Genomic DNA, 27,593 nt, shown 5'->3' with positions numbered 1-27,593 from the left:
ACAGGGGGGAAACTCCACATTTGGAGCAGAGATAGTATGCACTGGGGTGGTCATCGGTACTGAGATCTCCGGAGCTTGGGAAAAGGCTGCAGGAGGGATATACTGGAGAGCATGCTGTGAAAGGTTCTGTTCCAAAGGGGGTGGAAGGTCTGGCCTGGGTGGGCAAATCCTCTAGCTGCCAGAAGCTGGTCCACAACCCACACTACATCTTGTTCTGAAAGGCACCTGGTGGATCTATAGAGAGGCTGCTAAAGGAGAGTCAGGTCTTTCCAGAAAGGGGCTAAACTGGTGCCCCGAAAAAGGGTCGTAGGTTGGACAGTATCTGGTTCTTGGGAGTTCAGCCTTTGGAACCGATGGGGTCATAGTCTGTGGAGCCAAATAAGCTATCGGCACCGTGGCCGGGGATGGTGCCGAAGCAGATATGGTTGTTAAAGCCAGTGTCAGAACCAAGGATGGCACCAAAGACGATTGTGCTGAAGCTGGAACTGTAATAGAAGTCAACAACAGAAACGGCACCGAGGGAGAAGACACAGAGCCTGGTGCCGAAGTTGTCTGTGCCGAAGAAGTTTGATGTCGACTCAGTTCCATGGATGTAGGAACCGAGTGACTTCGTTTCTCCTTGTGTTTCTTGGTCTTAGGAGTTGGTGAGACTTCCATCCCAGACAGCACCTCCGAAAAAGGCGTTTTCATTAAACCCTTCAAAATCAGTTTTTGCGCTTGGCTAGAGTGCAATTACTGAAACTACAGCAGATGTTGCATGAAGCATTTATGTGGTCCACGCCCAAACAATAAACGCACCGAGCATGACCATCTGAGTTGGGCATTTTATGCCCACACTTATCGCACAGCATAAACCCCAATTTAGTTTTTTCTGACATAATGTACAAGTATACTGGCAAAAAAAACTACCAAGAAGAAAACAAGTGAAAGTTTTTTTTTTTTTTTTTTTTTTTGTAAGAAATATATATAGGAGAGAAAAGTAACAACAACGGTATCTAGAAATACCACAAGTGGTAAAAAGAGGGCCTACCAAAGGTAGGAAAGAGGGACAGTACCAACAATGATAGGTAACTACCAAAGGTAGAGGGTAGGAAGTAGAAGCAGATTACAGGTGAGAGGAGAAATTAGCAAGATTGACTAAAAAAGGCAACGTTTTGAGAGAAACTACACAAAAATATACAAATTTTATACTTAGCTTTGAGAGAGAAGGCTTGGTACATCTGACGAGGAACGCAGCAAACAAGATCTGGAGAGACTATGACAGGGGCATTATGGGTAGGTCTTAGCTGAGAGTTTTTGGCTGGTGCAAGCTTGGAAATGGCCATGTCAGTTCTGAGGATGGAACTGGTCCTATCAGTAAGGAATGAATAAAGATTTACAACATCAGATGCATTTTATGGTAACCAGGAAAGGTGTTAGCAATTTATATAAGGTAATCTGTCAGACAGCTTCGTACAGGGTCAAGCAGTAAGGAGAAACATCAAGTCAAAGGAACAACTTGATCAAGTAGTTATCGTTCTCGCTGTATTTATTATAATTTGATTCCATGATGATGACGAAGAACAACAATGCAGCTAACAAAGTACTGAAATGTTTCAAGGCCTAAAACATCAAAAACAGAACATAGAAAAAAAATTACAGAGCCCTTTAAGTTGGGAATGATAATTAATAAAGCCACTGATGAAAAATGCTTTAGTATCTAATCAACTAGACATAATATATTTGTTGGAAATGGCTACATTAGTATACTGGCAACAAAATGTGTGGGAAAACAAACTATTATTCAAAATGAAAAGAATGCAGCATTGTAACGCCAAGGGATTTGTTCACAATAATATGATAATAAATAATGCATTAAACACTGTGCTCACTTCTAACATAACTACAAGTTTCTTGAGCTTTGAATATGCAACTGAAACAGAATGCTCAGTCACTGCACAGTAGCTACAAGTTTCTGCAAAGCACCAAGTAAACACAAGACCGATTCCTCACTTAACAGCAGTATCAATTATTTACTTACTCTGTAATTTTCAAACATGCTAAAGGGTACTGATAAACTAGAATGAAACTATAAAGTCCAGAAAAAGCTTATGTTATATACTATCAGTGCCTTGAATGCTGTTAAAGGGCAGGGGTTTCTCATTTCCTATAAGGATCCCCCTAAAAAAGACCTGAAAACAACTTTAAGACAAGTGGTTCTGTACTTACTAAATGTTAACTTTTTGGGAGAAAGATTGAATTCTCACTGCATATGTTTCTAATCTGAGGAGACAAAGAAGGCAGGTGACTCCACCAAAGAGTCTTCAATGCATAATGAGGACAGGGAAACAAATCTTCGTAGAAGCCTGCTCTACAGTATTCCTTCGCCATGACATGTTACAGATACTGCCAATGCCTCAGGGGTGACACACCTGCAGTATACTGGAGACATTATTGTGTAACCATACAGTGCCAAAAAGCAGTACGCCTCAGCAATGAAGTACTACTGCACACAAGTACTAGACAACAACGATGCTACCTTTGTGAAAAATTATCCTAGTCCATTCTTAAAAGCAAATAATGCCCTAGTTGCAATTTGCTTTCACATTTATGTTTCCTGACAGCAGGTCTTTGCCCGCTCCAAACATATCTGCTGCACCATCTGTATTCTTATGATCAGAAGTAATAAGGTCACTCCACCAGAATTAGCACCACATGACTGCTGGAATAAGTAAGGTTCACAAAGCACATCTAATACCAAAATCTGTTTATGCCACATGACAACAATTTGGAGTATGCTGATGAAAACAATGTTATCTCTCTGTTTACTTCTGTTCTTTTCTTTTATCATCCCTCTAATATTAGTAGACAGTACATTTTTTTTTTCCTTTTCATGAGATGAGAGAAAGGCTAATCAATGTTCCCCCATTCTGGTACAGAATTAATAATACATTTTCTCAGGGCTGCTTCTAACCACTCCTTATAGACTGATCAAAATTCTGGAAGATACTTGCTCATGTATGTCAAAAAGTTTCATACCAATACTTTTTGTTGTAATGTTTCACATAAATTGTGTCCCTTGGATGAGCCTGCACTCAGACATCTTTGATCAGTGCTCTATCCCAGTAAAAAAATGATAAATAAATACAATCATATAAATAAATACCTGCTCACAGTACTGAAAAAATGCTCTATGCATGCCATCAGCATGAACACTTGGGAATGTAGCTATCAGAAAATTAACAGCTTTATATGTTTCTTACAACATGCTGGAGAGTTACAATAAGAGAAATAGTAAAAAAAGCAAACTCTGTTATACATAGTGGAACTTCAGTGATAGCAGACTAGTTGGTTAAAAATTTTGAAATGACATGGCTTGATGCACTCTACATGCATACTGAAGAATGCCATCTATGACTCCAAAAGTTTGGTTTATAATCATTTCCATAGCTCTAACACAGGACAGTTGCCTGTACTACACTGTAACTTGAATATATCAAGAGACATGGATGAAATCCTTTAAGTCTGCTAGATATGATATATATGCAGAACATGGGCTCTGTTTAACCAGTGAGTACCACAATGCATTCCCAAACAATGCTTCTACATATCTTCCAAATTCAGATATGCCGCATTTATTCTTTCGGCATCATAAAGGAGAATGACGCCAATCTAATGACCTTCTGCTGCAAAGCCAAGCTAAATTATTGCATCAGCCAATAATCCTTTAGCTTGTGAGATTAACTGCATGTGCAGCAAAATGGATGGCAGTGTTTCTTTAGACTGTATGAAAGAAAACGGATTCAGGAAACAAAAAAAACTGCTAACAAGCAGGTGTTCTACAAAAGTAGTGGACAGTCAAAGAATAGCATAGCTACCTGAATTTGATTTGCATTGTTGCTGTTCTGTTGTTGTCTGGTTCTGAGGTGAAGAGTTTTGCTGGTAACTATTTACATGAAGATACTGGGAAGTGGGGCTTTTTCTGCAGTCACGAATACTAGTAAAAGTCTGTGAATGTGGGATTCCTCTCACATTTGGTGAGCAGCGAGTAAGTCTCGTCTGTGGAGGTGGAAGGTGGTCATATTCCTCTTCATCTTCTAGACTGTAGCGGTCATACTCCTGGTCACTTCCTGCTCCTCTCCTTCCTGAATGAAGTGATAAAGTAGAGCTGCGTAGTGATATGGATGCTGAAGATGAGGCAAAATCTTGTCGAAGACCTGAAAAAGACATGGATCTTTTCAGAAAAATTCACAACACACATGATCAGCCAACAAACTCCCCTACATGTCAAAATTTTAGTGCATGTCAAGTAAAACTTGCAAATTTCTTCAGCATTTTATCTACAGAACGATAGAGAGAGAAATGCAATTGTGAACATGCATAAATTCAAGTTACCCCCATATGATGATTTCAAACTTCTGAGTAATATACAACAGCAGAACAATTAAGCTGCTGCCAGATGATCAAGAATCAGTGCAATAATTGTGATCAAACTTTGTCACTTCCTGTGGGGATAATGAGGTTATTGCAATGGTATAACTTGGCCAAAACTTGCTTGGAGAAAGTGAATTAGTAGTACAATTTACACTGGTTCATGCAGTTTTATTAATTAATAAAGACTAGAATTTATAAACATACTGCACACTCCATGGTGCCCTTTGTGCTGTCTTGCACATTTGTTTGATTATACATTTATTCATTATTTCCATTTGCTTACCTGGAATTGTCTGACTGTGCCATGAAATACCCCTTTTCAGCAGAGAACCTGAGAGAAAAACTCCAGGGTTAGTAATATTTTTGCAATATACAGAAATGGCACACAAGGAACACATCAAAGGTGTGCAGTTCATGAACAAATCTGTACACTGTACAACACTGGATGTACTCACAGCATGAGTCTGTAATTGTTTAGGTGCACTGAAGCAACCGATAACTGTAATATGTAGCGGACAGACTCAAAAGGAGGAAAGAAAGATAACAATAACTGTTAGAACCATGAAATTTTTTACTGTTTTAAGACAGGCTATGCTTAAGTAATTATCAGAAATAATATAATGCACAGACTAAATTATGTACTACTGGTGTGCATATATAAACATAGACATGCATATATACCTGTATATATATATGAGAGAGCTTTTGGCAATTTACGTACAGGATGTAATACTTGGGGATAATTGATTAAGACTAGCTACTCTGGTGCAGAGGAGCGGTGACATTGCCATCTGCTGAGAAAGTAAGCTTGGAGGTTCTTTTTGAAAGAAGCTTCCATTTCATTAATAAGCATCTTATGTTATGCAAATGTGCTATGAATGATGAAAGCAACATAAACAGAAATAGTATGTAGAAAGCTGATGAAGGCTTATGCAAAACTGTCCTCTAGGGCAGCACCCAATTCCATCAGTATAAAAATACAAATGTACTCCGTCAGTGTTGCACACTCTGCACTATTTTGTAAGAGTACAACAGGGAGTGGAAGATATAAATAACAGCACTTAGTGTTGCACAACTAGCAGTGCTTCATGGCAATGATGCTGCACACTTTGTTAAGGTGCAAAAGGCATTGCCGTGCAAGATAAAGCCTCATCACATTAAGTGGTTGTACAACCCACCTTGAAGCATATATGTGATGTTACACAAACCCGATCCTTACTGAATGGGTATGCATTGATGGATGCATGATCCATCCATCTGACCATTAACATGTCCAAGCACTCCTTCCTGGCTGGTTGGACATTTCAGCAGCCTAAGGATGATAATGTGAGGAGATCTCTGTCACCTAGTACCAAAAAAGTAATCAATGACATGATACGTCCTGTAGGTGAGGGTAAACTGCTCCCCAGAACCCCTTGAAATGGTGTACCCCTATACACTTACTCCACAGAAATGTAGCTCCACCAAATAAGCAAGGTGCTATAGATTGCAGCCATGATGACAACATCGCTCCTCCATTATCAAAGAGGATGACATATTAACAGGACTTGCAGCCAATTGATGCGGAATATCGAAGGCATTATAATGAATGTATTGGTACCACATCCTGGGGTAACTCAGTGACCACATCTAAAAAAATCAGTTGTCTGTAATAGGCATTCTCCCAGGTGGTGATATCTCACATGTACATCTCAGGAGGTAGGCAGTGAGCCAGGACATAATGCATTTTTCATTGAAGAAAACTGAGCACCACAGGACCACATGGTAACACTGACACACATGCATATCTATTTTATTTGTGTGTGTGTGTGTGTGTGTGTGTGTGTGTGTGTGTGTGTGTGTGTGTGTGTGTGTGTGTGTGTGTGTGAGAGAGACAGAGAGAGAGAAAATACATATGGTTAGTAAATCTGGATACAAAAGCAAGCCTTTAAGCTTGTGATAGGAGTTGCGAGACCATTTCGAATAAAACTGCAGTGGATGCTAATCCAGGTTTGTAAGACATGCAACTGTGTGCTGAAGCCATTTGCAAAGTGCATGAAATTGATGCAACTGCAAACCTGCAGCACTGGTGGGGGGTGATTTAGGCCACTTCTGATACAGTTCCAAAGATGTAAATTTAACCTTGTTAATGTATTAGTGATGAAGTAGTCAGGGACACTTTACAATATTACTGAAGTAGATGTAAACGAATTATATAACATGCTTGGTGTGGGGAGGTGGTGACTTTTACAACATACTTACTGAGAACGCAAATGCAGTTTTGCAAGGTGTAAATTTTGCTGTTGGTGTAAATTACCATTTATAATGTAAGTGCAAAACACAAATCCAGGACTATAATATTTTTGGGGGTGTGGTCTGGTGAAGAAAATATATAATGAAAAATGCAGCTTGTAACATGTTTCTATAATGCTATAAAAGCGGATACAAATGTGGGCATGTGATACTTAATGCTGTAATTCCTGACAGCAGCCAATTCTCCTTACTTGCTGCAGTTATAGAAGAGAACATAATGTATTTTTCATTCTCATATACTGTAAAAAGGTATACAGGTGCTTACGTTAAACAGGTCCCACTATAGAATGAGTTTCTGACCTCCTACAGAGGAGATTTATTTATATGGCTATCTCTAGTGAAGGTCACCTACAGTATAATAGCAGCTGTTTTCTCATTTGTCCCATGCTATATGAAGGGGTGTTGAGCAAATGACACACAGCAGGCCACCCTAAGGCCCAAAGACATCACACCCCAATGATGCTTGTACCGGGCAGGATGATAAGTTTATAGCAGAGTCAGCCCTACAGACAAAACAGGCAGATTTTAGTAAAGCCTGAATCTCGCTGATCAATAAACATTTATTACTACACTACTGATGGAGGTAACCTTCAAAGTGGATGTGCAGGAGCATGTAGTCACATATGGAAAGTGCAGTGGGCCTGTCAGTGACAGAGGTCATATGTTTCTCTGCTGAGAGGTAGGAACAGGGCATTAAAAATGCAGACAACTGGCAGGATGCTGTTGAGGGTACATAACACTTCACAGTTGCTTAAATGATAGCCCCTCCATAGAGTTCTCATCCTGGCACTACAGGCTGGGTGAGTCCATAGGCAACCAGACCCTATCCAACTAGAGGGAAGCTTGAGGGTCTGCAGGCATGGCGGTCAATATGACATAAAACAATTAAGTAAATAAACTACTTGTCATTGGCAAAAAATGGCAGAACTGATCTAGCAATGTCTACACACTAGGCTGTGGTAGATGCAATTAAACTCAACTATAAGAAAATAAGGATCAGAGTAGAGGCCTCATTAATTTTCCATTTATAACTAAGACATTCTGATAAATGCAAATCTTACAGTGGCAAAATATGCAGGTAGTTTAGTAAGTGATATCAACCTGGTGCAGTGAGTCACACTGACATCTCACAGCAAGAGGTTCCCTGGTTAACATCTTGGTTAAGTGCCCCCTGAGTGGAGTTTACAATTCCTCCCTGTACTTTTGTTTTTCCTGAATACTCCTGTTTCTTCCAACATTCCAAAGACATGTAGTAGACAGACTGGCAACTCTACCGGTCAATAGGCATGTGTGTGTGGTGGGGGAGTGATGGCGTGATAAAGAAGGAAGGCCAGACAATTACTTCCATTCCCTACTTGCCTACTCACTGCAGGAGGCAAACATAACTTGACAGTACTGGATGGCTGAAACATTACCATGTCATAACGATTCTGGTATCTTGCTATCATATGTAAACTGAATATTCAGGGGTCACAACAAAGCTATGTTTTACTAAATGTAGAGTAGATAAAATATCTTAATGTGATACAGAAATATAAAATATGAAAGGTTACTTTTCCAGAGGAGAAAGAGTAAAACCTAACATTTCATTCAAGGATCTAGGAACATGTTTTGATAGGAAATTGAAGTTGTACTCTAAAGAAAAGCTATGAAATTAAGAATTTAAAATGATGCAATGTAATTTTCCATGTTAAAGAAGTGAAAGGATAAAAAAATTACTGCCACTGCTTGCAAAAACTATGTCAGCCTACAATAACTTAATCAGTACCAAGTCTATCGGAAAATAAATATTTAAACATCTTGGTTTAAGCAGAATGCAAACTGTAACAACTTTAAGTACAAAAAGATTACATTTACAGCTATCATGATCTCAGGGGTAAAAGGAGTACAGATCCATAGTGGCAGCACATGGCTCAAAAACTCACATTTTAGCAGTCTACAATGACAAAAATTGAAATGGTTTGAGGAAAGATCTCATTTACTGAATGATTTGTGGGGCTTTCTTAACAGACTTTCTCCCAAACTTTGGTCCAAAAATATAGGATTTCTCACCACAGATGTTATAGATGTTTTAACCTGCATACTCAACATCGAGGGCACTGAACTATTTTATACAGTTTAACAGAATGATCTTTCTTGCCGAACATCCAGGTAAAATTAAAGCATTGATGTTGATTGTACTGGGAAAAAAATCTATTCACTTTGAGGGTGAGTTTTTTAAACAAATCAAGGGAGTTGCCATGGGAGCGGTCTGTGCCTCTTCATATGACAACTTGACAAAACTCTCATGGGAGAACCTACGCGTGTTTGAATCAGAATTTATTAAATTCTATAAAACATATTTATGATAACTGGCTGACATTTTTATTTTGCTGGAGGGTCCCTTAGAATTCATTCCAGAATTTGTTAAATAGCTCAGTACTTCCACTTCCTTTTAACTATCTTGACACTTCAAGTTTCATCTGCAACAGATGGGTTTACAACTAAGATCTACAGAAACACAACTTTCAGTTACCTCATATTTGCACTACAACAGTTACCACCCTATGAGTTACAAAAAGTGTTTGGTAAAAGGACAACACATTCGAGTAGCTAGAAAGACTTCTAGTAAAGGGGCAGTGGAAGACTAATTCACTATTCTAAAGAACATGTTTACCCAGAGGCTCTATCCAGCAGATTTTGCAAACACTATTAGTATGGAAATACTACATGAATGGGGGAGCAAACACAAACCTCTACTAGGATTACATTTACGTTTAGAAAAGAAAAACATGGTAGCTGAGAAGCACTCCACTGGAGAGTACCATGATTACAAAAGGGCATTGATCATACAATATAATGAAGAGCCCCCTATGCTAAAAACTTTATCAGTAGGAACTGGTACATTATAAGTTATAACACCACCTTGATGGACATTTTGGGTTCTGAACCAATATTTGTGTACAAGACAGCACACAATTTAAAGCAAATTTTCAAAAGTTATGGTACCCCCACCAATGGACCTGGACACAAAAAAGGCACCACTCCAAGTGGGTTCTATAAATCATACCCCTACATTACCACACAGAAAGAAATTACTCTTGGTGATGGGCTTAACAGCAAAATTAAATTTGCCAATGGTAATTGTGCTACAACAGGTTTAGTCTGTCTGGCAGTCTGCTCAGGATGCCACCGTTTTTATACAGGCAAAACTGAGTGAGCATTTCACAAAAGAACACAAAAACATATTTACGACATTGGCAAGGAAAACACAAAAAATGCTTTATACAGACACAAGGTGGTTTGCACAGACCATTGCACATACTAATTTAGAATACTGTAAAAAAATTCCTGGAACTCCAGATGTGGACACTGGAGTAACTTTATAGAATTTAGCGAATTAAAATGGCAATTCTGATTAAATGTAACTGATCTACCTGGCTTGAATGACATGCCATAAATTCTCTCAGTATTAAAAATTAAAATGTCATATTATTAGAAATGCTCAGTATTGCATTTGCATTTGTTAGACATTTATTAAACTACATAGAAAAATGTAAACGTTTTAAATTATGTAATGTTTCACTTATTATTCATTATTGTTTATACTGCACGCATGTTAACATTATTTTAGGGAAATGGCACAGCATGCTTCTCTAACACTCTGTTGAAAGTGGTATATGTTTTTAAAGTTTACTTTCTTAATTTACATTAACTCCTATATAAGGCAGCAACAGTGCACCATCATTTGATTCTAAGACATGTTTCTGGGCAGACTTTGGTTTTGTTTCACTTCCTTTCATTTTTGTTCATTTGTTTATGCATTTATTACACTATCTTTAAGGGGGCTTGTATATAAGGAAGTGATTTATGCAGCTCTTTCAGATTCTTATGAAGTTCCTGGTAGAAATAAAAGTGCTAAAATCTGAATAAAGCATCTGACTTTCACTGCTCATTTTCTTTTTTCATACTTGGATTTACCTGCAGTCGTGTTGGTCTCCCTCCAAGGTTGATGGCGCTTTGCATTAGGTTATTGGTCTTTATCACGTCCGCTGTCCTTTTGCAAAGCTATGCCAGTACTGATTAAGTTATAGTAGTTTAAGTCTGTCAGAAAATAAATATTTAAACAGCTTGGTTTAAGCAGAATGCAAACTATAACAAATTTAAGGAAAACATTTTAAATGTATAACTATGATAATCTCAGGGGTAAAAGGAACCCTGTCATTTCTTAATGGACAGTACAAAGTTGAAAAATGTTTCTGTGAAAACTGGAGGAAGATGGGTGAAGGCTGCCAGTCCAGTCAAATAGAATTTGATACATATTTCTATTGTAGAAATAAATGTAAAATACAGGTGTGTGTTTTTAAATGAAAGAAAACACTGTAAAAGGTGAACTTCAAGACTGTTGCAACATTGCCATCTGCTGTAAGGAATACCAAGCCAAGCATTTCAAATGTGTCTTTTGAAATTGAAAAGATCTTATGAATCTCTTTGATGTTTTACAAGTCGGCTCCAGTGAGTCTGGATAGGTTTCAAGCCCATTGTTTTAAGGTTAAAGTTAAGGGCCAGAATTTACATATGGAATGTACTTTATTGCTCTGGTTTATGCTAGAGTGTATTTGTGAAATGCCTTTTATTGTTGTAGTCTCCTGAGCATGTGTTATCTTGCCAAATAATGCAGTTTGTGGCCTGGGAACTCCAGACTAAGTGTCAAAATTATGTAATTTGGGAGGGCCTTAGAGAGCTGCTGGTTAGTGTTTAAAAACTATTGTTCAGTGAGAGACTGAGAATCATTTTGATCTTGGATATCTAACCCAGCACTGCTTACGCTTTATGTATGTAAGTAGGATTATAGCACTGTGATTTCTCTTAGGAACAGTTAAACTTAGAAGAAAGTTAGACTAAATATTTTTCTTTGAAATCAGATCTTTCCTACAATATTGTTTTAACTTCAGTAGCATTGTACTGCAGTAGTTTTTGTCTGTGTTTTAATTATTTATTAGTAAATATTTTAAAACCTTTACCTGTGGCTGGTTTATGTAGAGATAATTTAGCCTCTACATATTTACAGATTTTTACTGTCACCCCAAATTAAGCCTCGACTGTTTAGTCATACTGCCATTGGATTATAATATTGCACAGTAATAACTGGACACCCTTTTAAGGGCCTTTTAGTAACTGATAATTATTAGCTGGGTGGTGGCAGGAATTACTAACGTATGGTCTGGGTAATGGGCACAGGTGGAGAACCTGTGCCAGCCTTTTCCCAGCCTTTTCCCAGGAGGGTCTGTGTGGTTGTATAACCACTTCTTAAAGTGTGTGTGTGTTGTGTCAGCTACTTAGGCAGGGACATGAAACACTGGTTGGACAGAGAGGGTACTGGAGGTTTTAGCTTGCCCAGCTAGGCTGAGAACTGGACCCTATAGCTGTGCCAATGGGGAGTCTTACTGGGGACCTGGTGAGCAAGGGAGCAACCAGCCCCAGACTGATTGTGAGCTCTGTGTGCACTTAAGGGAAATTGAACTTTACTGTGTGTATTAGTTATCCTTTCCTCTTTTAGGAGACAACCTCCCTGATGTTAGTGGTGAGGAGTGAGGCTCCTTGATTGCTGGGCCAGGGCATGGTCGTCACAGTTTCAATAAACTTGTTTTGTCATCTTTTGCTGCCTACAGATCATCAGCCCCCTCCAACAATTTGGCACATTTGTTCCCTCTATCAACAGAGGACAAGAGTTGGCTGGAAGGGTCATCATTTAAGGAGCCATTAGGAGTGGGTGAATTTTCTTTTATGCACTGCCTTAACTCCCACTGCATACGTTCCATCTGCCCCAGTGTTCAGCATGCAATGGGTATGTGCAGCAAGTGCTCTGTCACTTGCTTTCGTAAGTGACGTAACCCCACATGGCTATCCTTGCTCCCTCGAAGGCAGCACTTCAGTGCACTTCTGAAGTCTCCACCGATGTTGCTCCATGGGAACGAATGCCTGGACAAGCACCCTTCAGACGCCCTGCAAGATTTTACAACAGATGTAGCTGTTCACACAGCTATTAAGAAATGTATTCTTTATTTAACATTGACCAGGTAAGTCAGCTAATCTATAGAACAGTTTCAGACATGACCAGAGCACTGGGACAAAGGTAAATACAACACATAGGAATAGTTTAGTGGAGCCAATAAACCAGCTTGTTTTTAAACACCATGAGAAAACTGGAATACCTGGAAAACACAAACAGACATGGCATAGTTAGTCTGACAGGTAATTTGAACAATTAGTAAATTTTTGTGTCTGTGCGACATGATATGGTACAAATTCAGATCAGTATACACCAATAAGTGCACACTGAACACTGCTACCTGCAAGGGCAAACTTGGAAGCATATCTTGTGACAAAAGGGTGGTTTCAAAAGTAGTGCCCATGCAGCTTAACATAGAGTGAAGTGAGGTATTACAGAACATCTTTCAAAATATGTGATGACCAGAGTGCAAACTGAACTTTCTGTACACTACACGTCACATACCAGACATGGCAGCTATTCACAAAAAAGAGGCATTGTCACAAAGTAACATAATTTGCACAGCACTAACACCACAGATGTGTGTGTGAACACATGCACTTACGCCATACCTCTCAGCCTCTTAGAGCAGGAAATCTAGATAAAGCCTAAAATAATAGGGAGACAATGGCTCAAAAATAGGGACAGATTTTTAATATTGCTCTTATAAACTTAGTTGTTAGAATAACAGGATCTGTGTTAGCATGCATTTTTTGTAGGATATGAAGTCTGAAACTGAAAAATATGTCATTATTTAGTGATGTCATTTCTCAGTAATTTCCCAGACGACCACAATGAGTATTAAATCAAAAATGTGAGGCAAAAATCTGGACAGTTGAGAGGTATGACACATGTGCATGTAAGAGTAAACACACACACACACACACACACACACACACACACACACACAGACAAACACACAGACACACACACGTATATGGCAAATGAGACATCTAGAACAGACATGACATTCTGAATACATGAGCTTGCAACCATGTTAATACTGCCTACACATGTACACATGCTGCTACAGCTGGCATAATAAAGAATTGCACAAACTCCTGGATGAAATCTGGAGCAAAAACCATGACAGATGAAGCATGTTTGAGTTTGCGTCACTTGTCAACAGGCTGTGATATTCTTCTAGCAAAGCCAGTCGTCTGCATCCCTTATGTACAGGTCAAGTCAACAAGGGCACCATACTGTCCCAATTGGAGGATGCAAGATACAAACGTCCTATTCCAATGAGGCAGTGATTGGAAATGGTGGTACTCATTAGTATTCTATAACCAGTCACAAGGTTGTGTGGACTTACCCAGACTCTGGAAGGATAGCATGATGAAACGTGGGGTATGGGCAGTGCGACAGCTGTGAATTCTAACACTGCTAAATCCACATAGCAGCGAGAAACAGCACTATGAACTCTGTTACCGCACATACCTCCAAACATGAATAAACGTCCTCTTATCAGTTCATTTTTATTCACACATGCAGGGGCAAAACCATAGCATGGAATGAGGAAACATCACATGTAACACTGTCACCACAGATTTTGCTGCTAATGTGACTCCCTCTTTACAGAAACATCCATGGAAAAATCCATTTAACCAAAGTGACATCTCATCTCTACACAATACTACCTTTTTAGTGTTACTGAGATAGAAGCACCATCAAACTCTTACATCCCAGCATCACTACCATTCTTACAGCTGGCAGTCTGGACATCACTACATGTACGCCATATGTGCCTTCATGTAGTGACAATAATGTTACGTACTATCACTTGATTTCTCATGCATATTTGCATTCTGCTATACAGGAGCCAAATCATCATAGCGGATGACATCACAGAGAATGCACTGCATTACACTCCTTTTCACCTGCAAAGCAACAGCTTAGAACATGACGACAATGCCAGAAATCCTAACTGAAGTCAAATCCTCAAATACCACACAGCATGTGTGGCAAACAAGTTGACAGGGTACTACTGTGAACACTGTTATACATGCAACACAGACCAGCCATGCTACAGCTCTATGTCTGTCTGTCTGTCTGTGACTAACCTACTGGCACCATAGCAATGAGTACGGGAAAACAGAACAATCACAGATCATTTGGCACCCTCTGGGTCAACTACCTAAATACCCCTTGTATTGAAGGATCACAATATAAACATTTTATGTTAACATAAAACATAGTGACATCTACTTAGATTAGAATTAATGGGCATAAATGCTGTTGTGGATACTGCTTTCCCAGATTTCCTTGCCTGGGTTGATGAAGTGCATGTATTATGACCAGACTAGCTAACCCAGCTGCAGCCATACTAAAGGCATTTCTGCCAAAGTGGACAACACTTTGGGAATACTACTAAGTATCCACATCTTCATCGCTGAGGCATGTGTTCTTCATGCCTACAACCAGCAATATTCCCTGTGGCAAAGCAACCACCTAGCACTGCCAGAAAACACATATCTAGCAAGAGTGATGTCCTCTGTGGCTACCTTTTGTCCTCCCCTCATACTCCAAGTGTATCCTTTCTATTTAACTATGCTTGAGAGTGTTTAATGACAACCTGTTACACTGCAATCTTAACTCAAAGACACATTAAGATCACGTCATCTTACTCTGCATCAATATTGTCTGAGCATGCTAAGCCCAGCTGTGTGGCACAAAAAAAAAATTAAGCTGCAAATGTGACCCTGAAGACCGCAGTTTGAGTGGTGGGCTTGGTTGTTGGAAGAGCTGGGATGGAGAATGGAAGTAAGCAAGATACAGCTCACCCATCCTGGGGAGGTGTGTTGATTCCTGCATGGTTAATGATGCTGTTCTGATACAACAGATACAACCCTTGGTTGGGAGGGTGGCCTAATGGTTAAGGTGTTGCCTTACAAACACAAGGTGCAGGGTTTGAGTCTCACTAGGGATAATTGGCTAAGCTTAAAATATCTCGCAAGGGCAGTAGCTTAGTACTAACCTATGAATCTATGAATCTAAAAGTAGAGGCTTGTGAGATAATCATGGCACATGAATTGAGGAAGACGCGGGCCTGGTCCAAAGGGGGGTGTTGGTCATCAGTGAAGTCCCTCATTCTAATCCCAACAATAATTTTTCCCTATGAGTAGTAGTTTTGAAGACAATGAATTTATTACTACTTACATCAATGACTGTAGTGAGATTTTGGAGGTTATTTATAAGAACTGGAAGTTAATTACAGTGGACAAGGACCTCCATGGGATACTGGGTCCTTGTCCCAAAGTAGTTTTTAGGAGATACAGGAATTTCAAGGACTGGTGTGACAGTTTTCTGCCTATAACGTCAAACATCTTGGCAATACAACTGAATATGGAATATTTTGAGTGTAACCGACTTGACTCTTGATATTACATGGGTTGTAATCTCTGATCGGTATTGCTGTTACATCAAGGGAGTGGACTATGCTGCAAAATGTAGGATCTGCCCTGATTATTATGTTGGCAAAATGGAGCATAAGCTTAAGCAATGCATTTATGAACATGGATATGAAATCAAAAAGGCTAAGACCACCAATGCCCTTTTTAAGGATATTAATGATTTTAATAACCATGAATTTGACTTTATTGTGTTAGAACATGTTAAAACAAATCCTAGAGGAAGTCCATGGAACATCTTATTGGAGCAGCATGAACTTTGGTGGCAGATTTATCTTAATGCCTCAGTTTCTCCAGGTCTTAATGAGATTATTTCTATTTCAAGTGTTTTAAAAATGAAAGTTTATGACAGGTGAAATCTTTTCAAAGTGAAAGTTTACTGCAGGGGTAGTTAATTTAAATTCTTGATTGTAGTGTGTTTGAGTGGATCACAGGTGTTAATATACTGATATATTAAAATATTAATATAATAATACAATGTACATTACATATTGTATATATTTTGCAGGCTTTTAAACTGGGTATGGTACCGTAATTATATATTTTTTTAACATTTGATTGATTCTATGATTTGTAGTATGTTTTCTTCTCTTTTTTTTTCAGTAATTTTATGTTATTTGTGACTTGTATGTTAAGGTACCTTGTATCTTTAAATATTTGATTAAAGTATACATTATTTTTATATAAACGGTCATATGACCATATTTAAAGGTCTGATGAAGGCTGGTAACAGTGGACGAAAGCACTTACATTATTAATAATAAAGTGAGTTTTAGGTTTCATTACTGCCTGCTTTTCGTTTTTTGTTTTTGTTTTGGTGTTTAGCTTGTTTGCAGTTTATCCCTTCCTGGTACTCTGTGGGCACAAAACAGAGAAAAGTACAGTTGTGTACACTTACCATAAATGTAGATGTTCGAGTGTACTCACTGTTACAGTCATTACATTTGGGTTATCTGCTTGCAGGTAGTCCTCAGTCGGCCTGATTATCAAAGTCTTGGGTCCTGCATTGGTTGCTGTCTCATCTTCTATGATGTCAGGTAGTCAGGGGTATAAACCATGCAGCCAAAGCCATTACATCAGTTTTTTCTTGCCCAGACATCAGGTGCTCCCATAATGGGAAGCAATTATATGCAAGATTACACCTCCAACAAAAAGCAAATACACCAGAAAGCTTAAATACAGTAAACAAGAAGAGAGGTATAGTCAATAGAAGTCAGGGGGTTGGAGGGAGGGTAACCATACTGCATCAGTGAATACACTCGAACATCTACATTTATGGTAAGTGTACACAACTGTACTATGTTCTTCGTGTTTCACTGTTGCAGTCATTACATTTGGGTAGCTTCCCAAAGCTAACGAAGGTAGGAGGCAATTAGATAGCATTAGGACCCTCTATTAGGCCCTGCAAGACTGCAGTGGCAGAACCAGCTCTGGATTTAGAAAAAAATGGTAAGTGGTAATGCTTGGTGAAGGTACGTACAGAACTCCAGGTAGCAGCTTCTAGGATGTCCCTGGTAGGAACACCTCTGAGAAAGGCTGTAGAAGTAGATGCAACCCTGGTGGAATGGGATCTTATCTCCAGTGGGGTAGGTTTTCCATGGTGCTTATAGCAGAAATGAATGCAATGGTATATCCACTTAGAAATGGTTTGCTTTGAAATGGCCTTCCCCTCTGCCCCTGCAGCAAAGGCAACTAGCAACTGTTCAGATTTTCTGAGAGGCTTAGTCCTGTCCAAAAAAAATCTAAGCTGTCTGTGCACGTCCAAGGAGGTCAGTATTCGTTCTCCTTTGTTCTATGAATTAGAGAAGAAGGTTGGCAAATGAATGGACTGATTAAGGGCCACACTGGATACCAACTTGCGCATAAAGGAAGGATTAGTCCTGAGGGACACCCTGTCCGCACAAAATATGATGAAGGGCTCCACTGCCATGAGGACCTGTAATTCAGACACCCTTCTTGCTGAAGTGATGGCTAGAAAGAAGGCTGTTTTCCAAGAAAGGAATTTCAACTCTGCAGTTGCAGGTGGCTCAAAAGGAGGTAGAGTGAGGTTTTCCAATACAAGTTAAGGTCCCAGGCTGGCGTAGGGGCTCTCCTGGGTGGTCTTAAATTTTTGGCTCCTCTGAGGAATTGTTTCAGCAGGGGTGAGAGAAGAGGGGTGGGCTCAGTATTATAATGCGCTGAAATGTCTGAGGCATGAATTTTAATAGAAGAGAAGGAAAGGCCCTTGTGAAGCAACTCTGTTAAGTATTGAAGAATATGCGGTAAACTGGGAACTGTTGTGCCCATCCCCTAAGTCTGGCTTCAGGAAGAGAATCTTTTCCACTTTTCAGCATAGGATTTTCTAGTACTAGGCCTCCTTACTTCCAGGATGACATCCAGCACTTGCTTGCTGAGGGGTGGTATAGGAGAACTCCGGTAATTAACCAGGCTGCCAGGTTCAGGGTTTGAAGCTGGGGGTGCAGAATGCGGCCCTCCTGCTGGGTCAGCAGGGAAGGGGTCTGAGTTAGGTGCCATGGTTCTAGCAGTGACATACTGCGCAAGAAGGGGTACCAGTGCTGGGGTGGCCAGTCTGGTGCAATGGGTATTGTCCTCGGTTTGTCCTGTTTGATCTTTAGTAGAACTTTTGAGAGGAGCGGCAGAGGGGGGAAAGGCATAAACTGAGAGGCTTTCCCAGGTGAAGGACAGGGCATCCACTTTCCAAGCTTGTCTGTGGGGAGTCCTTGTGCAGAATTTGTCCAATTGGTAGTTCTGACGGGAGGCAAACAAGTCTATCTCTGGGCTCCCCCATTTGTTTCTCAAAATGTTGAATATCTTTGGTTCCAGTTTCCACTCATGTGGGTCCATGAGATTTCTGCTTAGGTCGTCTGTCAGTGAATTTAGCTTGCCTGGCAGGAATTGAGCTTGTAGGTGCACTTGGTAGCTCAAGGCTGTGTTCCCTAGAGCCATGGCTAGTCTGCAGACAGGGTATGAGTGGGTCCCTCCCCCCGCTTGTTTATGTACCACATAACAGTGGTATTGCCCGTCTTTACCAATAATTGTCCTGAAGAATGTGGTCCTTGAAGGCTGTCAGAGAATTCTGTACATCTAACATTTTTTTTTGATTGATATGCAGGTGCATTTGACTCGGGTTCCATTTGCCCTGAATGCACTTCCCTGCCAGGTGAGCTCCCCATGCATAGTGTGATGCATTTGTTGTTAGGGTTTGGGCGACAGGGGGTAGAGTGAATGGCAGTCCCTTGCTGTGGTGGCAGGCCTCTGCCTACCAAAGGAACTCTGTCTTTATACAAGGAATGATAGGAATCATTGATTCTAGGTCCCGAGAATGTTGACACCATACGCTTTTTAGATACCATTGTAGTTTCCTCATATGCAGTCTTGCACATGGAATTAGTAGAATGCAAGAGGCCATGAACCCCAGGGCTTGCAGTATTTTCCTTGCAGATAGCTGGGTCTTTGTGGTCAGTAGTTTGAAGAAGGCTGTCAAATGAACTTGTTTCTCTGGCGTAAGGTAGGCCATCTGGGAAGCTGTATTCAAGCTTGCTCACAGGAATACAATTTGTTGGCAGGGTACTAGGTGGGATTTATTTTTATTTATGGTGTACCCCAGTGAGGTTAGCAGTTTCTTTACAAATGTCAGATGATTTAATAGTATGTCCTGGCTTTCTGCCTGAATTAGACAATCGTCCAGGTATGGGTATATCTGAACATTTCTTTTCCTGCAGAATGCAATGACTGGAGCTAGGCACTTTGTGAATAACCTGGGTGCAGTAGATAAGCCAAAGGGCAGTGCAAAGAACTGATAGTGCATGTAGTCTGCTCTGAAGTAGAGGTATTTTCTGCAAGATTCCCTTATTGGAATGTGCAGGTAAGCCTCCTTTAAGTCCAATATTGCCAACCAGGCATTTTTGCCTAGCATGGGAAGCAGCTGATGAAGAGTTAGCATTTTGAATTTTGGGATTACCAAAAAGATGTTTAGGATAGACAGGTCCAGGATAGGACACCAGGAGTTGTCTTTTCTGGGTACCAGGAAAAGTCTTGAGTAAAAACCTTGTCCCCACTCCTCTTCTGGGACAGGTTGAATAGCCCTGATACTTAAAAGAGAGAGAATCTGCTGTTGAGCCTCTGCCCACTGATTTGGGGGTAAGTCTGGCCAACCATTTGGGGTTGGTAAGGTGTGGAAGTAGAATCTGTATCCTCAGGAAACTATATGTAAAACCCATTTGTCTTGGGTAATGAGTTCCCAGTTTTTGGCATGCAGGGTGATCTCCCCCCCCTAAAGGAGCAGTCATTTGAGCAGGGCTTGGAAGTTTTAAGGTTAAGTCATTGTGACAGTTTACCATGGGGGGTGTCTTACTACTTCCAGCTTTGGAAGTGGGAGCCCCCCACTGCTTAGGCCTGTGAGTACCTTGAGACTGTAGCCTAGGTGGTCTGCTGTTCCTGGGTTTGGACTGAGAAGGCCTGGAAGAGACAGGAAAGGACCAATTCTTAGAAGGCCACTGCCTACAAAATCTGGGAGGGTGTACTTGCAGGAAATATTTAACAGTTGGCATAGATTTAGCCCCCCCCCCCATCTTTTTAAGTACTTCTTCTGCTTTGTTGCTAAACAGGTGGTCTTGGCTTAAGGGAGCATCAAGTAATTTAGCTTTAACATGATCTGGCAAAGTTTGCTCCTTGAGCCAAGCATGCCTTCTAACAGACCCAGTGACAGCAGCCCTGCAAGATGCCTCTAAGGAGTCAAAACCACATTGCAAAGTATGTTTACCAACTTGTTCAGCAGAATGCATTAAATCCTGTAATTCTTTATTTTCGGCACAGTCAGGAATCAACATAATTTTCTGTTTAAGTAATCCAATAATATGCTGCTGATACTTTAACATAATGAAACTGGCAGTTTAAGGCCCTAATGGCCAAAGTAGCAGAAGTGTAAACCTTCTTACCCCATCTGCCCAGGGCCCTGGAATCTCTATCAGATGGGGTAGGGTTTTTGGCAGTAGTGGCCTTAATGCCTTTGGGTCCCTGTGAAATGGTCTCTGGGTCCACAGTGGGATTCTTAAAGAGGAACTTGTGAGAGTCAGGTACTCTGTAATACCTGTCAGGTTTCCTGGGAGCCAGAGGTAGAGTGTCTGGGGCCAGGCTAGATTCCAAGAAGGCATCATCTACAATGTCCAATACAAGAGGGATAGCTAAAGGCCTGTGTTGAGGTAGGAGTAAGAATTCCCTAAGCCTATCAGAGTAATCCTGGCTTTTCCAGCGGAAATGCTCCCTAAGAGTGTGCAAAGTTTCACCAAAAGAAAAATCTTCTGGAAGGGAAGCAGAGGGTATGGAGTCCTCTGCATCAGAATCCTCATCAGTAGATAAGGGAAAATCCTGGTCATCAGAAGAAACAGAAATTTCAGAATCCTGATCAGAAGAATCAGAAGGAAAATCAGTTCTAGGTTTCTTAGAGGGAGAAGGCTGGCTTCCCCTAATTAGAGTAATAAAGTCTTCAGCCATTCTTATCATTTGTTTTTTAGGCATATGGACCTGACCATGCGGTTTGGACGTCAGTTTTCTAGGTGTGGAACGAGTTTTAGGCCTTGAAGAAGAAGATGGCATTGGTTTGATATGCAAGTCCATAGGCCTGAAAACACCCAAAGAAGACGGTGCCTGCACAGCAGCTTCAGATCCATACAAGGTAGAGACATCTGCAGGTTCCATAGTCAAAGAAGCATCTCGTGGCATACTGGACTCCAAATGGTTCTCAGTAGAGGCCTGCGAATCTGAAATAGCGGGTATCAGGGGCTGCGAAAGCACCTCACCGAGTACCGGCGAACTGGCGACTAGCTTAAAGGAAGCGTCATCTGCAGCTTTGGACCTATGTGGTCTGTCTTTATCTTTATGTTTTGTCGGAATGTCGGTAGTTGGATGGCTTACCAAAGCCATTTCTGGATAATTAAATCAAGTACCGAAGTAGTTTGAAGCAAAAATGAACAGACAACGAATAGTTCGAGGATTGAATAAGGCACAAAACCGACAGCGAGGGACATTGTGGTCTGGGCCTAAGCAAGAAATGCAGTACAAATGAAAATCTTTATGAGGTATTTGCTTTCCACAAGAAATACAATTGTAACTTTTACTGACATCGGTTTAGAGCAAGAAAAGGGATCCCCAATGGGGTACTTAGCTTTTTTGAAAACTTAAGCTTTGAAACTTGAAAATGAAAGTTTCAGGAGTCGGCTGACCGGCACTTGTGAACTGCTTCTGCTTCAGGCACTGCACGGCAAGAAAGACTGATGTAATGGCATCAGCTGCATGCTTTATACTCCTGACTACCTGATGCCATGGAAGATGCGACAGCAACTGACGCAGGACCCAAGATTTTGATAATCAGGCTGACTGAGTGCTACCTGCAAGCAGATAACCCAAATGTAATGACTGCAAAAGTGAAACACGAAGAACATCTAATCTTGTGCAGGGCACCAGTCCCTCATAAGCAACATGCACACTATCTCACACATTAGCATCACACCTATGGGCAATTTGAAGGATTGTTAATCTACTTAAAGCACATCTTTGTGATATGACAAAATACTGGAGCACCTTATGAAAACTTACACAAACACAGGTCACATGCAGACTCTTCAGAAAAGGAACCCCACCTGAGAAGTATCAGTGTTAATGGTAACAGTACTGTGACACAGAAAGTGCTGTTTAATGAAATTAAAAAAGAAGTGTAGATGTTAATTTTTTGCAAGAACTGCATTTTTCTGAAGAATGGCTCATAAAAAGCACAATACTAAATGAAGGAGTGTGACTAAGTGGGGCCAGATGGACAATGTGGTTTCTGTTATAATCAATGAAAAGTACAGATGTGTACATTTACCATAAATGTAGATGCTCAAGTGTATTCACTGCTGCAGTCATCACACTTGGATTATCTGCCTGCAGGTAGCCCTCAGTCAGCCCGAATACCAGAGACTTAGTATTTCTGCGTCGGATACTGTCATTCCAGGACTGACGTCAGGTTGTCAGGGGTATAAAAACAGGCAGCCGACACCATTACATCAGTTTTTCTTGTCCCAAATGTCTGGAGCCCCCCAAATAGGGAGTTGGGTTATGGTGGGGAAAACACCATCAGTAAAAAGTAAATACCAATACCTCAGAAAGGGTTAGTAATAGCTATGTATAGGAGAGAGAGAGAGAGAGAGAGAGAGAGAGAGAGAGAGAACCAGGGGGCTGGAGGGAGGGAAACCAGGACTGCAACAGTGAATACACTTGAACATCTACGTTTATAGTAAGTGTACACAACTGTGCTATGTTCTTCGTGTTTCACTGTTGCAGTCATCAAACTTGGGTGGATTCCCAAAGCTGAAGAAGGGTGGAGGCAGTCAAGAAGAGTAGGGGCTGGCTAGTATGCCTTGCAGGACTGCTGTTGCAAAACCTTCCCTGGATTTGGAAAAAATAGGCAGGTGGCAATGCTCGGTGAAGGTGTGTACAGAACTTCAGGTAGCAGCCTCCAGGATGTCTCTGGTAGGGACTCTCCTGAGAAATGCAGTAGAGGTAGATGTTGCCCTAGTGGAATGTGTTCCGACCCCCTGAGGGGTTGGTTTCCCATGGTACTTGTGGCAGAAATGCAGTGCGCTCTCCATTTGGAAATAGTTTGTTTTGAAATCGCCTTGCCCTCTGCCCCTGTTGCAAAGCTGATTAGTAACTGGTCAGATTTTCTGAAGGGCTTAGTCATATCATGTAGAATCTGAGCTGTCTGTGCACGTCCACGGAGTGCAGGATCCTTTCCCCTTTATTTTGAGGATTAGAGAAGAAGGTTTGCAAATGGATGGATTGATTGAGAGTCACACTGGACACCACTTTAGGCATAAAGGAAGGGTTAGTCCTGAGGGAAACCCTGTCATCATGGAAAATAATGAAGGGTTCCACAGCCATCAGTGCTTGTAGCTTAGTCAGTCTTCTTCTAGCTGAAGTGATGGCTAGAAGCAAGGCTGTTTTCGAAGAGAGGAATTTTAACTCTGCTGATGCAGCAAGTTCAAAGGGGGGGGGGGTGAGCTTTTCCAGTACAAAGTTAAGGTCCCAAGCAGGGCTGGGTGCTCTCCTTGGTGGCCTTAAGTTGTTTACCCCTCTCAGGAACTGTTTGATAAGAGGGTGCGAGAAGAGAGGTGGCTCAGTGTTGTAATGAGCAGAAATGGCTAATCTTAATGGTATGGTATCTAATGGTTTTTATTTTAAGTATCTTAATGGTGGAGAAGGACAGGCCTCTGTGGAATAGATCTGCTAAGTAATCCAGGATAAGAGGCAGAGAGGGCAATGTTGTGCTCTCTCCTTTAGATTGAATCCATGAGCAGTACCTTTTCCACTTATCAGCATAGGATTTTCTTGAACTGCGTCTTCTGGCTTCAAAAATGACGTCCAGCACCTGTTTTCTTAAGGTTGCTGCGGGAGAATTCAAGGAATAAGCCAGGCTGCAAGATTTAGGGTTGGCAGTTGTGGATGCAGAATCTGTCCCTCCTGCTGAGAGAGGAGGGTTGGATTCTGGTGTAGGTGCCAGGGTGGCACCGATGTCAGGCTGCGCAGGAGTGGGTACCAGTGCTGGCATGGCCAGTCCGGGGCAATCAGAATTCTCCTTGGTCTGTCCTGTTTTATTTTGAGTAATACTCTTGAAAAGAGGGGCAGAGGGGAGAGGGGAAAGGCATAGATTGAGAGATTTACCCACTGAAAAGATATGGCATCCACTTTCCAGGCCCTGCTGTGAGGATTCCTGGTGCATAATTTGCTGAGCTGGTGGTTGTAGGGTGAGGCAAAGAGATCCACCTCTGGGGTCCCCCATTTCTGAATCGGAAGGTTGAAGGTGCTGTGCTCCAATTGCCACTCGTGTGGGTCTAGGAGATTTTTTGCTTAAGTCGTCTGCCAGTAAGTTTTGTTTGCCTGGCAGGAATTGAGCTTGCAGATGGACTTCAATGTCCAAGGCCATGTTCCACAGGGCCATGGCTAGCCTGCAGAGTGGGTAGGAATAGGTTTCACCTGCTTGTTGATGTACCACATAACTGTGGTGTTGTCTGTTTTTATTAGCAGTTGTCCTGGAAAGATTAGGGATCTGAAAGCTATCAGGGCATTCTGTACAGCTAGCATCTCTTTTTGGTTGATATACAGATGAAGTTGACGTGGGCTCCAGTGGCTCTGAATACATTTTCCATCCATGTGTGCCCCCCAGGCATAGTCTGATGCATCTGTGGTTAGGATCTGGGCAGCTTGGGTTTGAGTAATGGCATTCCCTTGTTGTGGTAGCATGCTTCTGCCCACTAGAGGAACTCTGTCCTTAGACAGGGTATGATAGGAATGACTGTTTCCAGGTCCCGAGAATATTGGCACCAAAGACTTTTAAGTACCCCAAGGAAGTGAAAAGGTTTTTCACAAATGTCAGGTGCTGCAGCAGCAATTCCTGACTGTCCACCTGAATCAGGCAGTCGTCCAAGTGCAGGTAAATTTGGATATTCCTCTGCCTGCAGTATGCAATGGCTGGAGCCAGGCATTTTGTGAATACTCTGGGTGCAGTAGATAAGCCAAAGGGAAGTGCAGAGAACTGACAATGCATAAACCCTGCCCTGAAACGTAGATACTTCCTGCATGATTCCCTTATGGGCATATACAGATAGGCTTCTTTTAAGTCTAGGGTGACTAACCAGGCATCCTTGGCTAGCATAAGAAGCTGTTGCAGGGTAAGCATTTTGAATTTTTGTACCACCAGGAAGGTGTTGAGAATAGAAAGATCCAGGATTGGGCACCAAGAGCCCTCTTTCCTGGGTACAAGGAAGAGTCTGGAGTAGAATCCTTGACCCCTCTGTTCTACTGGAGCTGACTGAATAGCTCTGATATTGAGCAGGGAAAGTACTTGGTTTTGAGCCTCTGCCCACTGGTTTGGAGGAAGGTCTGGAAACCTGCTTGAGGTTGGCAGTGAATGGAAATAAAATGTGTACCCCTGGGATACAATGTTGAGGACCCACCGGTCCTGAGTGATGGGCAGCCAGTTTTTTGCATGCAGGGCAAGTTTTTCTCCTAGGGCCACAAGTAATTGGGAAGGGCTGGGGAGTGGAGTAAAGAAGTCATTGTGAGCTTTTTTCGTAAGGAGGTGGCTTACCACTCCCTGCTTTAGAGGTGGAGGCACTCCATTGCTTAGATCTCTGCATACCCTGAGACTGTAGTCTGGGTGGTCTGTTTTCCCTGGGTCTGGTTTGAGAAGGCCTGGAGGGGGCTTGAAAGGACCAGTGTTTGGAAGGGCAATGCCTACTGAATGTAGGGGGTTGCACTTGTAAGAATTCTTTAACAGTCTGCATAGACTTAGCTTTTTCTTCCATCTTTTTAAGAACCTCTTCTGCTTTGGTGCCAAACAAACAGTCCTTTTTCAAAGGAGCGTCTAGTAGCTTTGATTTGACATAGTCTGGCAAGGTCTGCTCCTTCAGCCAAGCATGTCTTCTCAGTACAGAGCCAGTGGCAGCTGCCCGGCAAGATGCTTCTAAGGCTTCAAAGTCACACTGCAAAGTATGCTTGCAGACTTGGTTTGCAGAGTGCATAAGTTCCTGCAATTCTTTATTTTCTGCACAGTCTGAAAAGGTTGCCACTTTTTGTTTAGTAAGTTCCATAACATGTTGCTGGTACTTCAGCATGTAAAACTGACAATTCAATGCCCTAATAGCAAGAATTGCAGAGGCATATATGTTCTTACCCCATCTGTCCAAAGCTCTGGAATCCCTGTCCAAAGGGGTGGGATTCTTGACTGTAGTAGCCTTGATACCTTTAGGCCCCTGGGAAATGATCTCTGGGTCAGCAGTAGGATTCTTGATAAGAATATGTCAGGTACTCTGTAGTACCTGTCTGGTTTCCTAGGGGCAGGAGGTAAAGTGTCAGGAGTAAGACTGGATTCCATAAAAAAATCATCCACAACATCCAGGACAGGGGGTATTGCTAAGAGCCTGTGTCGAGACAACTCTAGAAATTCTCAGAGTCTCTTTTTGGGCTGAGGATAGTCTTGGCATTCCCAGGGGAAATGCTCTTGTAAGGTATGCAAGGTTTCACCAAAAGAAAAATCCTCTGGAGAGGAGGCAGAAGGAATGGATTCCTCTGCATCTGAATCCTCATAAGCAGATAAGGGCATGTCTTCATAATCAGAAAATTCAGAGTCATCGGACTCCTGGTCTGTAGAAGCTGAAGGGGACTGGAATCTGTCTCTTAGCAGGGGAAGGATGTCTTCTCCTAATCAGCGTAATAAGGTCTTCAGCCATTCTAAGCATTTGTTTTTGTGGCATGGGAGCAAGTGCATGCGCTTTGGTCGTGGGTTTTCTAGGCATAGTGCGTACTCTGGGCCTAAGAAACTTGGTAGTTTTGGTTTAAAAAGAAGTCATTGGTTTGAGTTGAACATCAGTAGAGCAAATAACTGCCTCAGACGCTGGTGCCTGCTCAGG

At 41.4% G+C, this 27,593-nt stretch overlaps 1 protein-coding gene across 2 annotated transcripts in view; it reads right to left on the bottom strand.

Annotated features, from left to right (window-relative positions):
* Positions 1–27,593, bottom strand: part of LOC122803337 (SLAIN motif-containing protein 1-like) — a 359,055-nt gene that overhangs the window by 206,754 nt on the left and 124,708 nt on the right. Inside the window, exons 3-4 of one of the 2 annotated variants that reach the window (XM_044072909.1) lie at positions 4,697–4,744; positions 3,858–4,196 (exon numbers count right to left, since the gene is read on the bottom strand). In XM_044072909.1, the coding sequence (XP_043928844.1) occupies positions 3,858–4,196; positions 4,697–4,744 (387 nt within the window). The remainder of the gene's footprint in view (positions 1–3,857; positions 4,197–4,696; positions 4,745–27,593) is intronic. The other variant, XM_044072910.1, reaches the window with a different exon arrangement.

Source organism: Protopterus annectens, chromosome 5.part1 (genome assembly GCF_019279795.1).
Source record: "Protopterus annectens isolate FY-2018-M chromosome 5.part1, PAN1.0, whole genome shotgun sequence".
NCBI lineage: Eukaryota > Metazoa > Chordata > Ceratodontiformes > Protopteridae > Protopterus > Protopterus annectens.
The sequence above is the reverse complement of the archived record's forward strand: the minus strand, read 5'-3'. Positions and strand labels throughout refer to the sequence as shown.